This window comes from Leuciscus leuciscus (genome assembly GCF_965113295.1).
Source record: "Leuciscus leuciscus genome assembly, chromosome: 2".
Lineage (NCBI taxonomy): Eukaryota > Metazoa > Chordata > Actinopteri > Cypriniformes > Leuciscidae > Leuciscus > Leuciscus leuciscus.
The window spans coordinates 6,337,686-6,351,511 of NC_138726.1; the positions used below are offsets into that span (position 1 = coordinate 6,337,686).

The following is a 13,826-nucleotide window of genomic DNA, read 5'->3' on the forward strand; positions in this document are numbered from 1 at the left end:
CCAGATGAACACAGGAGCGAGGAAAACTCTTTTGCCAGAGAGTTTACAGCATCAAGACATTATGGAACATATGTGGAATATATTCTGGTCTAAATACAATTTGTTACATTTATGAAATCAAAAAAAAAAAAAAAAATTGTTATTGCGTATTGCGTCAATTGTTTTATCTGAGATAATAATGCAATGAAAACACACTCAAAAACAAGAGGACCAACAACAACAAAAAATTTGATTATGTTGTAGTCAATGTATGCTTTTTCCTGTGAGCTTTTTGTTTTTCTATGCATTTTTTTTTTTTATGGAAGTTTTGTTTTCTCTGAGGGCTTTTTGTTAAAGCACTCTAAAGCTCTAAAGTTGTACTTTATTGAGGTGGATGAACTTGTGGTTATGCTTTATTATGCAATTCCTACAGGAAACAGAGCTGTAAACGGTGCTTTAGGGATCCTTATGTCCTTGTCCCTTCCATGTCCTTATTATGTTATCATTTTTATGAACTAAAATCAATTTGGCACCTGTGGTTTGTCGTCAATTATCACAGAAAAAATATATTGTATTTATTACAGAATATTCATTTAAAGTGCCATTTTAAAGGTACCTAATTTTGTTTTTGGAGTCTCCTACAATGGGTTTACATGCATACCAGGTCAAAAAACACTTTAATTTTCTCATAATATCCATTGCAGCTTCACCTTGTTTCTCACAGTGTCTGAAATGGTTCAATAAAGGATTCGGTCTCTCTAATCCCCTCCTTTCCGAGAGCTTCCTCTGCTCTGATTGGTCCGATAACCCAGTCTGTTGTGATTGGTCGACCTTTTACAATGTGTGTCAGAAATGAAACGTCCCATTACCATATCTGAATTTCAGGTCTTCCTCAGCGCTTGATACACAGTGATACGAACAGTAATGATGGCATCGGTTTTACCATATCAACTTGAGCCCGAGTTCAACAATGAAACATTAGAAGAAGCGAGACTAAGTGATAGATGCTGTTTGCACGCAGCCAATGAAGACCATAGGCTGGTATTATGCAAATTTGTTACAAACCTACGTAGGTTCATGCAGGAAATTACCGACGACTCCTTTCAGAATCGGTTCTTTCTTTAAGGAAACAATAATCTAATTTATCTGCACTTTGATCTCACTATTAATTCACACTGAAAAGGTAAAAGCATAATAAGGGCACTTTAAAGAACCATAACGAACCTTTAAGGAACTATAGTCAGTTCTGTGTCCTCATTCTCATGCTCACCTTCTCCAGACTGACTCCAGTCCTCTTGACCAGCGCTTGCAGACGAGCTATGGTTTGGTTTTCTCTCAGCAAGTACGAGTTGAGCGGTGAGCCGGCCAGGTTGCCGTTGCGCTTGTCGGAGGCCGTGTCACCTGACCGGAAGCCCCTGAGCTTGCCCTGGCCCTCGCTGCATTGTGGGTTAGCCTCGGGAGACAAGCCGAACGCCAGCAGAACCTCCGAGATCTCCTGGATGAACTCCAGCTTGTTGGGGAACTGAGGCAGGTCCTCGGGTAGCTCGATGAAGTGGTTGTCAATATCGACAAAACACAGGTTGGCCTGGAGAGAACGAGAGTCATTTCATTACAAGCATTGATTGATCTATGGCTTTATGTACTGGAAATTTCTGAAAGAGGATTTCTTAGGCCCTGTTTACACCTGGTATTAAAGGAGAAGTTCACTTTTGAAAAAACTTTTGCTGATAATTTACTCACCCCCATGTCATCCAAGATGTCCATGTCTTTCTTTCTTCAGTCGAAAAGAAATTAAGGTTTTTGATGAAAACATTCCAGGATTTTTCCACATATTATGGATTCCATTGGGACCCAAACGGTTCAAGGTCCAAATGACAGTTTCATTGCCGCTTCAAAGGGCTTTAAACGATACCAGACGATGAATAAGGGTCTTATCTAGCGAAACGATCGGTCATTTCAAAAATAAAATAAAAAGTTGACGTTTTATAAGCACAAATGTTCGCCTTGCTCTGTTCTGTGATGCGCGTTCGTGACGTCACGTAATACGCAATTACGTTGAAAAGGTCAAGTTTGATGTGTTTACAAATGTGCGGAAGGAGGACCATATAAACATTTTCAAATGTATTTGTGTCAGTTTATCGTTTAAAATGCCCATTTCGTGTGCGCATCCTGAGTGTTTTAATATTAAAAAGCCAAAAAGAACATTTTCTTCAATTTTTCAAGCGTGACCTTTTCAACGTAATTGCGTATTACGTGACGTCACGAACGCGCATCACAGAACAGAGCAAGCCGAACATTTGTGCTTATAAAACGTCAACTTTTTATTTTATTTTTGAAATGACCGATCGTTTCGCTAGATAAGACCCTTATTCATCGTCTGGTATCGTTTAAAGCCCTTTGAAGCGGCAATGAAACTGTCATTTGGACCTTGAACCGTTTGGGTCCCAATGGAATCCATAATATGTGAAAAAATCCTGGAATGTTTTCATCAAAAACCTTAATTTCTTTTCGACTGAAGAAAGAAAGACATGGACATCTTGGATGACATGGGGGTGAGTAAATTATCAGCAAAAGTTTTTTTAAAAGTGAACTTCTCCTTTAAGATGCGTTTTGGTTGATCGGATCACAAGTAGACGAGGGAGACACATTCCCGTTCACACCTGGTGTTTTAATCACTTTTGTCCACTTTTGACCACGTCTGTCCTGATTTTTTCAAGGGGAGGGTCTATGGACGGGTAAATGTGTGGGCTTTTTCAGATCTTTCAATCTAATGGACGAACTAAGTCAGATGACAGAAAACCTACAGAGAGCATCAGCTTTAGTTTCTGCTCTGAAGCCGCAAGACCAGCCGAACGCTGTGAGTGTGTGTTAGAAATCAGGAATGCTTGGTATGTTTTTCATCTTCAAACAAAACTTGGGTCTTCAGCCGACAAAGTTTAAATCCCGTCTGGCTAGAGCTCTTCCCATAATGTTCCCGCATTAGATCAGTAGACGGAGAGATGACGGTCTTTTGTGGCTGTTCGAACACATTCGATCACATGAGCGTTTACACTACGAAAGCAATCCGGTCGAATGTGTTTTCCACGACCTCTGGAAGTGGTTGAAAGTGGACGAGCTCAAACCGCTTTAGACCCCGTTTACACCTGTGTTTAGCGTCGTCCACTTGTGATCCGATCGACCAAAACACCAGGTGTGAACAGGGCCTTAAAGATAATGGACAATGTAGTGACATTTACTTCTATTTCTGTCCACTAGACTAGAGAGCTTTGGACAAACTTACAATCCAAAGATGCTCAGTTGAGAATTATATACCAAACAACTGCCAAATCTGGATCATTTTATACATTTAACTACAGGTACAAATACAAATGCACACCACCTGAAAAGTACCAAATAATAATACCATGTTTTCTGGTACAACGGTCAAAAATTTGGAACAATTATGTTTTTGAAATGCTCATTTATTTGATCAAAAAATGCAGTAAAAACAATAATATTGTGAAGTATTATTAAAATTTAAAAGAACCATTTTCCATTGTCATTTATGTTAGAATGTAATTTATTCCTGTGATCAAAGCTGAATTTTCAGCATCATTACTCCAGTCTTCAGTGTCACATGATCCTTCAGAAATCACACTAATGTCACAGTAGGTTTTTGTATAACAGGGCACATCGCAGCGATACACCAGAGAGTTTGTTTTCCCTGCAGGTTTGCGCAACAGATTTCTTTCATAAGCGTTAAAAGAAGCGTCAATGTAACCGACCTGCGTTTGATATTAGATTTGCTCTGACGGAAGCGCTCTTTTTACTGCTGCTTTTCAAGTGAGATCAAGGAAAGATTAGATATCTCATCAGTCAGCCAGGTCAGAGATCATTTCCCTACAAAAGGTTTTACAAATATTGTTTCAGTCACATCTCAGTACGGAGAAGAAGAGGGGTTTTACAGGGAGATATAATTATTCTGGGCTCTGAATAAAATATTCCAGTATGTGTAGTCAGTGGTGTGCCGTCAGAGCCAGCAGGGCCTTCTCTGCTGGCCCTGTCAAAATAAAAAAAATAAAAATTTTCTATAATTAAATTAATGTGTGTCTGAACATGTCTAAATTCAATTAATGTCTATCAGTACGTTACGATTATATTTCCAGAAAGAATATGGTTATTTTTTTGTGAGTCTGAGCTGGATTTTCCATATGTCATCTAAACGCAGCTCCGTGGACCAGCACTAGTTGTATAGCTAGCCTTCCGTTGAAGCTGCCATTTTCCATTTGATCATAACTTTGACTGACGTGTTTTATCAGCCAATCAAATTGTGAAGCGTATGACAGAACGCCCCAGAGGCCCAGCGATGTGTCGACGGCTAGCCCGCGCTGATGTCATCGAGTGGGTGGGCTGATACAATACATGTTTGTGTACAATAACAATTTTCAGGAAAAATAACATTACGATGTCCAGAAATCAATTTCATTAGTACATTGGGTCATTTTGGGTACATTTGTCATTCTAGATCTACTAATATTGTTAGTGCCGAGAATTTCCACGTGACTAAATGCATTCATGTACTGTGATAGTCTAGTGGTAGAACTTTTGCCAAGCATGTCAGAGGTTCTGGGTACGAATCCACACTCGTATAGTTTTTTTTTTTTTTTTTTACCGAATATGTTCATCAGTGGTTGTATATCAAGCAGGGCGTTTGTGTTACTGAAGGCCCTGACTGAAACCCCACGGTACGCTACTGTGTGTAGTATATTCCAATGGTAAAATGGTATTAGAGCTATACTGTATATGGTACATATAATATACCAATTAACACTGCGAATGTCACATTCATTTAACACACTCTTTATTTGGGACTTTGACAGTGCTAAGAGATATTTTTATAGCATCTCCATTTTAAGGCCTAGTTGTAAAAATGCAGATAGATCTGGGAAGATTGATTCATTTTAATTTTACTTTCAACTTTATTGTGTTTAATTTACTCTATTTTTCAACCTAGTGTGTAATAATGCCTGTTTGATGGTCTCTGACTTTTAAAAATACACTTTTTTTCCCAGTTTTACAGCAAACACAAACTGTAGAAATCATTCTTATATGATGATTTGGTGCTCAATTATTAATAATGGTTCTTATTATTATCAATGTTGAAAACATGAGATTTTGGTGCGTAATATTTGTGTGCAAATCAGTTTTTCAGCTTTCTTTGATGAATAGAAAGTTCAAAACAACAGCATTTACTTGAAACAGAAATCTTTACAAACATTATAAATGTCTTTATTGTCACTTTTGATCAATTTAATGCTTCCTTGCTGAATAAAAGTGAATTTCTTTTCATTTAAAAACTTGCCCCACGCTACTAAATTGTAGTATTACACAGTTTCCCCCAAAATATTAAGCAGAAAAAAACTATTTTCAACATTGATAATAAATCAGAAATGTTTCATGAGCACCAAATCAGCATATCGGAATGATTTCTGAAGGATCATGTGACACTGAAGACTGAAAAAATTCAGCTTTGATCACAGGAATACATAAGATTTTAAAATATATTAAAAGAGCATAAATTATAATAATATTTCACAATATTACTGCTTTTGCATTATTATTTATTGAATAAATGCAGCCTGGGTCAGCACTTTTTTTCAAAACACACACACACACACACACACACACACACACACACACACACACACACACACACACACACACACACACACACACACACACACACACACACACACAAACAATATATGTATGTATGTATATATATTTCAATTTATATGTATATCTCTTTAGATTGGGCAGCATTAGGATTTCAGCCTAATAACCACAAACCTCTTATGCCAGGAAGATGTTGATGCATGACCTAATGATGCACGTAAGTCCAAACAGACCTATAAGGTTGAAGCACTAATCCTCTAGAAAACCCACATGACTTCATGATGTACTGAATAGCAGGATGAGTGTGTTCTCTGGGAGTGAGTGTAAGTCACGCACCTCTTGGGGGAGCTCCAGCTTGGTGCGGTCATCCTGGCCGTTGGAGTGCAGACCCATGAGGTACGGCACAGGAGCGTCCAGAAAGTGGAGCAGTGAAGCAGGCAAGATGGGCACGTACACATGCTGCCATTGGAAGGGGAACATTAAGGCTGTGATGCTCTCTGCCACCGTCATCAGCCGCTGGTAATCTGATCAGCAAGAGGACACAGACACATTTACACACGTTACTCTACACAGAGTGATGCTAATTATCCATCTCCACGGACAGAATAATCACACATGAGACCATAAGAGTGTATTTACAGGAACAGACATTTACATAGAGATGAAAACAAAAGTTGTGGTAACTCACAGAATCAGACAGAACGCAGACGGACTGTAAATATATGTACAGTATGTCAGATTTAAAGGGATAGTCCATTAAAAAATTAAAGCTGTGTCATCATTTACTCACTCTCATGTCGTTCCAAACCTGTAGGAAACAGTTTTGATTCCCATTGACTTCCATTGAATGGACAAAAAAATGGGACGCAAACCTCTTTGGTTTCCAACATTCTTCAAAAATATCTTGTTTTATGTTCCACAGAAGAAAGAAAGTCATAGAGGTTGGGAACGACGTGAGTGTGAGTAAATGATGACAGACTTTAAGTGCTCTTCAAGGAGACTGACTCCATTATTTGATGTTCAATACTGTCATTTTTTTCGTGTGAGAATGTTCCTGACATTCAATAATTTACTTATTGTAGAAATGTGAGTGCTTCTTAAGTGACTAGCACACAATGCAGTCTCAAGTAGGCATTTAAAACTAAAAATATTACAGAATAGAAGAAATTTATTCTATACTATTCTTATACACGCCAAACCCAGACCAAAAAGGTCAATCTTTTCGTTATGGTCTCCACCCTGCAATCCCATAGGGTGTCACGATTGTCAGAGGGACAGGAATACTAAACCAGCCTCTAAGCACCCTGAGTAACAACGACAGGCCTATTCACACACACACACACACACACACATACACACGTTGTGTTTTCATGTTTTATGGGGACTTTGCATAGACATAAATGAGTTTTATACTGTGCTAACTGTATATTCTACCCCCTCACACTAACCCTACCCTTCACAGAAAACTTTCTGCATTTTTACATTTTCAAAAAACATCACTTAGTTGATTTATAAGCTGTTTTCCTCATGGGACCAAAAATGTTCCAACAAGGACAAGGATTTTGGGTATTGCCATCTTTGTGGGGACATTTCGTCCAAATAGCGTAGGGTTTACCTGAACCACACACACATATATACATACGCAAACACACATATATATATACACACACACACACACACACACACACACTCTCACTCTCACACTCTCACTCTCACACTCTCACCACAGAACAACTGTCACATTCATAATAAAATCATTCATCAAGAGTCAAAATTACCCAAACAAACCTTCATTATTCATTCATAATATAATATAATAAATACTTTATCCATAATAATAATAATAATCCAAATTACGGTTTAGGTCTAATCATTTTTTTTTATGAATAATTTATTAAAGATGTAGACAAAAAATGAGCAGTTGACAGATTCATATTTGATCATTTTCATATATTTCTATTATTATTATCGTTATTAAATAATAATAATGTTTTTTATTAAATTATTAATTCAATAAGATAACTTGTTATTTAAACAATAATAATAAGATTTTAATAAGATTTAAAATGAACTAATATTATATGATGTATGATTCATTAACTGATCATATTAATTCAAGTAATAATCAGATGACATGTAAGCTTATAGACAGTCCTGCAACTGAGACTGAGGTCTATATATGGAAATGACCAGTAACTGGCGATCATCCACTGATCTAGCAGCAGAAGCCCGTCTCAAGAATCCACGTCCATGGGAAAGAGCCAGGGAAATTATAGATATATATATGCTACGTATGCGGCTGTTATATATAGAACAACGTAGGCTATCTTGTTTTGTAGAGATCACACCCTGCTGTGTGCGTGCGCAGCTCATCTAATGACATCAAGTCTTTTTCATTCTGGACTCACTGTCCACAAACATTACGCTACGAGCATGAGCCTTCTGGATGCAGAGAGGGATGATGTAATTTCCAGCCAATCGTATTTATGCTGCATCACCACCATCCTCCTGATCTGGAGGACGGTTGCTAAGAAACAGCACAGCGAAGCATCCACCGCATCACCCAGACCCCCGTCGCCGTGTAGTTAGCTCCTGTGATTTGCTATTCCGTGTTGCTGTAATTGATCCAATCAGCACATCTGTCACTGAATCGCAAAACAATCTTCCCATGACCCTTTAAATTCAATCTAAAACGGCCTGCGGAGGATTTACACTGCATGTGAACATGTGAATCAAACAAGAGTGCATGCAAGTTGACATTTTCAGAAGTAAAATAATGATATTTATTAAAGATTAACGGTCAGGTTGAGGTTAAGCGTATGGCAGTCAGAAGTTGATTAAATTACTACATTCTGTGATTAACTGCTAAACGTATTCATGTAAATAATCAACGGAAATCCGCGAGTTTAATTTGCAAAGTACTATGTGTTTGAGAGAAAAGGGTGGGCTGTGAGTTTGACGAGAACAAAGCGATAAGATGAGCTCACACGGACACTGAGATGGAGAGAGAGAGAGTGTGTGAAAGTGAGAAAGAGCGTGTCGCAGTACACTGCAACATCACCGCCTGTTCATTCTCTCAACTAAAACCAGACTGTGGTGTACTGAACACGCAGAGATCAAGGAAATGAGCGGAAATCAATGTTTGCATGGCATTCATTCAGATATCGGGTCATTAGATTTGAATTGGCTTTAATTTGAAAATGCTGCTATTAGTTGGCAGCAAAGAGCAACACTAATTCATGTCAAAAAGGTATTAGGTTCACTAATTTAAAGCTTCTGCATTACTCTCTTTGGACTATTAATAACAATGATTTATGACTGAGTAAGTTATAGCCGACTCGTTAACAATTTACAGAAACTCAATGAGATTTTCCAGTTTTCCTACTTATATGTGACCCTGGATCACAAAACCAGTCACATGTCACACGGGTGTATTTGTGGCAATAGCCAACAATACATCGTATGGGTCAAAATTATAGATTTTTCTTTTATGCCAAAAATCATTAGGATTTTAAGTAAAGCTCATGTTCCATGAAGATATTTTGTACATTTCCTACCGTAAATATATAAAACATTTATTTTTGTTGAGTGAATGCAGGACAATCGTGAACATAAATGCACAACTTTAAAGGAGATTTTCTCAATGTTTCGATTTTTTTTTTTGCACCCTCAGATTCCAGATGTTCATATAGTTGTATCTCGGCCAAATATTGTCCTATCATAACAAACCATACGCCAATGTAAAGCTTATTTATTCAGCTTTAGATGATGTATACATCTCAATTTCATAAAATAGACCCATGTGACTGGTTTTGTGGTCCAGGGTCACATATGTCCTATTAAAAGGGGACATATTTTTTTAAATTGCGCTCTCACGCTAATTTGCCCAGTTTAGTAAATCTGTCCCTAAGTGTCTGAACCAAAACTATCGGGGCTTTGTTTGATAGCATGCATCTCTGTAACTTTAGCAGATACAATTTCTTCTTACAAGAACATTGGAGAAGTCTGGGAACACAGATTTCCGGCAGACACTTTCCCACCTAGAAATTGCGTAAAACTAATCAGCCCTTTTGAAAAACCTCTAGCCATTTTTGTGTGGAATTTGTCTGAATCTGAGAATAATAATAATAATAATAATAAGCAGGCTCTAGATCTACAGAAGTATCCCAGCAGGCAATTTTGCGTTTAAAAGACGTCTAATAGCCGTCCAAACAAAGCCCAGACGTCTAGGCTAAAACAAGGCAAAATTTGGCCTGTCAGTGAACATTTAATAGATGTCCAATCCATAGCCCAAGAATAGACTAGTCATCAATTAGATAACAAAGAAATAAAATGAGAGAAGAAATGAAACCAAACACCTTGTAATCACTGTTGACTTTGCTTACATGATGGAATTTCATACATCTCTTAAGTTATTTTGGCAAAAACCACATGTAACCAAATTCAAGGTTATTTTGGCTCGTAGCCGGACTATATCGGGTCTATAGTTAAACTAGATGGTGAAATGACGACTATTTTGGGATGGCTGATTAGCAGCCAGGCACATTAAGTGCCTGATATGGCCATTTCAAGATCATTAAATTGTGTTATATCTTATATGATATATTTAAGTGATACGGTGCAAGAGGCAGTGCTATAGTCTAAATATAGACTGGCAAAAGGTCGTCACCACTTCAAGTGCCTTCCTGCTTTATGGCCCTGTTTACACCTGGTATTAGGATGTGTTTTAGTCGATCGGATCACAAGTAGACGAGGGAGACACATTCACGTTTACACCTGGTGTGTTAATCCACCTTGTGATGCTATCGACCAAAACACATCTTAATACTAGGTGTAAACAGGGCCTATGACAGGGCAAAGATATAGGAGTGTTTGGAGTGATCCCAAAAATAATAATAATTAAATTCGGAGGAACCAAATTCAAGGTTATTTTAGCTAGAAATGGGTTACTCATAGCCGGACTATTGTTAAACTAGACGGTGAAACGACGGCTATTCTGGGATGGCTGATAGTTACTCACGTTGCGAATACAGAAGGATCTGGATCTCCAGGAGTGCACAGGTGAAGAGTTGTAACACGTTCTCCAAGCCCAGCAGCTCAAACACCTCCTGCATGGGGAAGTCAAAGAGGGGCAGCTCAGACGTGCTGGGTCTCTGACACAACACCGGCCCGTATACGCCCGAAAACTTCAAGGAACGCCCGGCCGGTGGCAGTGGGACCTCGTAGAGGACGTTGTAGACGTAGCTCTCCAACGGGAGTGGAGGGGGCTGAGGCGAGGTGACGGCCTGGTGCAACTGTTCGAGAACCTTTCTGCAGGCATTGGCGAAGGCCATGGGTGTGATCAGGCAGATGCATTTGGACACGTAGAGTGTGTCCCGGCTGATGTCATACGAGTTGAAACGCTGCAAACGGGACAGGGATGGGGCGGCGTGCAGATGTTGAGGGGTGGGACGGGGGTCTTCGGGACTGCGAGGTGTGGGTGGCGTGTGCAAGATGTCGTACTGTTCTGCATTGTGCATGTGATAGAGTGTCTGCATGGCACTGCAGATCTGTTTACTGGTCACCTCCTCGAAGAAGGTGAGGGCGAAGCCGTAGGTTCGGGAGCCGTCCTCTCTCGTGATGATGAAGGAGTGGAACTGTGGATCGCGGGTGTCTGTCTGTGTCCGGAAAGACAGGCCTTTTGGCATACAGAGCTGTGGGGGAACAAAAACAGGTTCTGAGGCTCTACAAAGACCCTTAACTGTTTTTGACCTTCAACAAGCACCCTTAATTTAAGGCACTGCACTCATTTGAACGACCAATTTAGCAGCCAGGCACATTAGGTGCCATTTCAAGATTGTCGACAACCTTGCATGGTTAGTATTACATTTCAGATATCTCAAATGTGTTATATCTTATATGATATATTTAAGTGATACAGTGCAAGAGGCAGAGCTATAGTCTAAATATAGACTGGCAAAAGGGCGTTGTTAGGCATTACACCACTTCAAGTGCCTTCCTGCTTTATGGCCCTGTTTACACCTGGTATTAGGATGTGTTTTAGTCGATCGGATCACAAGTAGACGAGGGAGACACATTCACATTTACACCTGGTGTTTTAATCCACCGACCTTGTGATGCTATCGACCAAAACACAAAACAATATCTTAATACTAGGTGTAAACAGGGCCTATGACAGGGCAAAGATATAAGAGTGTTTTGGAGTGATCCCTAAAATAAAAGTATAAAATTAGGAGGAATTAGGAATTGTTAGTCATCTATAAAACAGAAAGCATACTTCACTTGTCCGTGTTCACGGGTGAGTGTCTTTTTAAATATTATGAAAGAGTCTTTGGGCCCTATCTTACAGCCGGCGCAATGCAGCGCCAGGCTCGACGCAAGTGTTTTTTGCTAGTTTCAGTCCGACGCAGTTTTCATTTTCACGTCCTGCGCCACGTTGTTTAAATAGCAAATGCATTTGCGCCCATTTGTCTGAAAACGAGGTGTGTTCTGGCGCAGTGTTGGTGCGTTGCTATTTTGAGGCAACAGAAATAGACAGCGCCATTAACCAAATGAAACCTGGCACAATATTATTTTTTTTGTTATTTAAAGAGCGCGTTAGTAATGCGCGCCTATAGGCGGGTCCACAACGCGCATACACTCTGCTTATTAAACACACAGGGACGCACAGCAGCACTCAAACATGCCAAATATTTAAAATAAAAGGATTACAATGTAAAAGATTATTATTGTGTACATAAAGATATGGTGGAATCCAGCTTGTCCCGTAGATGGTCTACTAGCGGGCTTTTACCTCGCGCACGAGCAGATCCGTTTGCGCTCTGGAGACGCGTTCGGTCTTTCCACTATTAAATTCCTTCATGTAAATCCGCCATGGCGCGAGCGCAACTGGCATTTAAAGAGAATGGGAGATGAGACTCTGATTGGTTTAACGCTCGAAAATCCCAAAACACACCCATTACTCATTAAGAGAATAGGGACAACCCTTTTTTCCTGTCGTTAAACTAGTGGATTTGGACACTCCCTTAGTGAACTTGCACCCTGCGCTTTAGACCATGCGCTTGGATCGTTAAAACAGGGCCCTTTGAATCATTCACTCAGAAATTGGTTAGCTACAGAAAAAAAACTCCACAGGAAGTAGCGGCGGGTGCTTGTGGTAATTACAGTACGTCAGGCAGGAAATCCAAACGTTCGACTATCATCCATAGACCTCCAATACAGCTTATCATTTGAAACATGCAAGTAGTAGCAACTTTAAAGACAAAATATTCAGCAATGGTGTTGGCTTATGAATTTGCACATAGTTTGTCTCAAAGCATATTAAAAACACCACACAGACATATAAACAACATTAAAAGCTTGATTTTCACCACAGGGAGACTTTAAGTAATTACATTAATATATAAACGTGCAATAAGTCGACTAATGGTTGAAATGAACGACTACTAGTCGACTAGAAAAATCTTTATTTGGGGGCAGCCCTAGATTTCAGCATAGCTGGATATCTCCAAAACTGGAGCTGCTTACAATACTCACCTGAGATAGAATAGAAAGAAAAAGAGATGAAATAGAAATAAGCTTATTATCACAACTGGCATTGTATCTGCCCGTGGCCACCCTGCTCTCTGGGATGAAACTGGGATTAGTTGTTGAAGAACCCATATTCACTCACCATTCCCACTGCATCCTGGTCAAAAGGGTTCCACTCCACATTGTTGGGATAGTGCGCAAGAACTTTAGATTTAAAAGTTCGCCGCAGTGGACTCTGCTCAAAATTTTCACCTGAGATTCGGACAGAAAGAGAAAAAGACAAAGACAAAGACAAAGACAAAGACAAAGAAAGATAAGCTTTTTTTCCAAAACTATCTTCAAAATTCATGGCAATTCAAGCAGACCAAACCACAAATACAGTGATATACTTATTTCTTCTGGAGGAAGACACTGGTCTAGAACGTTGCGAAAAAAACAGACATGAAAACAGAAAATCAAACCGAGTCAAAGCCAAAAAAGTGCCAGAACAGTTGAAGCAGAAAAGTGTCGGAACACGCATTGGAAAAACGTGCCTTGAAAATCATTCCAAGTGAAGGAGTTACAGCAGCCCACCAAGCGAAACCTTGGCGAGAGTTCACCAAAGCAAAAAGTTCGGAGTGCTAATAAGTTTCTGCTGCTGAGAGAGGAATAGGAAATGGAGT

The 13,826-nt window shown here is 39.4% G+C and overlaps 1 protein-coding gene and 1 long non-coding RNA gene across 5 annotated transcripts in view; one reads left to right on the forward strand and one right to left on the reverse strand.

Annotated features, from left to right (window-relative positions):
* The window catches only part of dennd5a (DENN/MADD domain containing 5A), a 64,519-nt gene that overhangs the window by 29,655 nt on the left and 21,038 nt on the right, over positions 1-13,826 (reverse strand). For all 4 annotated transcript variants that reach the window (XM_082162023.1, XM_082162024.1, XM_082162022.1 and 1 more), the window contains 4 exons: positions 13,307-13,416; positions 10,655-11,327; positions 5,971-6,158; positions 1,250-1,564 (listed from right to left, as the gene is read on the reverse strand). In XM_082162023.1, the coding sequence (XP_082018149.1) occupies positions 1,250-1,564; positions 5,971-6,158; positions 10,655-11,327; positions 13,307-13,416 (1,286 nt within the window). The remainder of the gene's footprint in view (positions 1-1,249; positions 1,565-5,970; positions 6,159-10,654; positions 11,328-13,306; positions 13,417-13,826) is intronic.
* LOC309493024 overlaps positions 1-13,826 on the forward strand; it is a 142,712-nt gene that overhangs the window by 5,147 nt on the left and 123,739 nt on the right. The window lies entirely within an intron of this gene.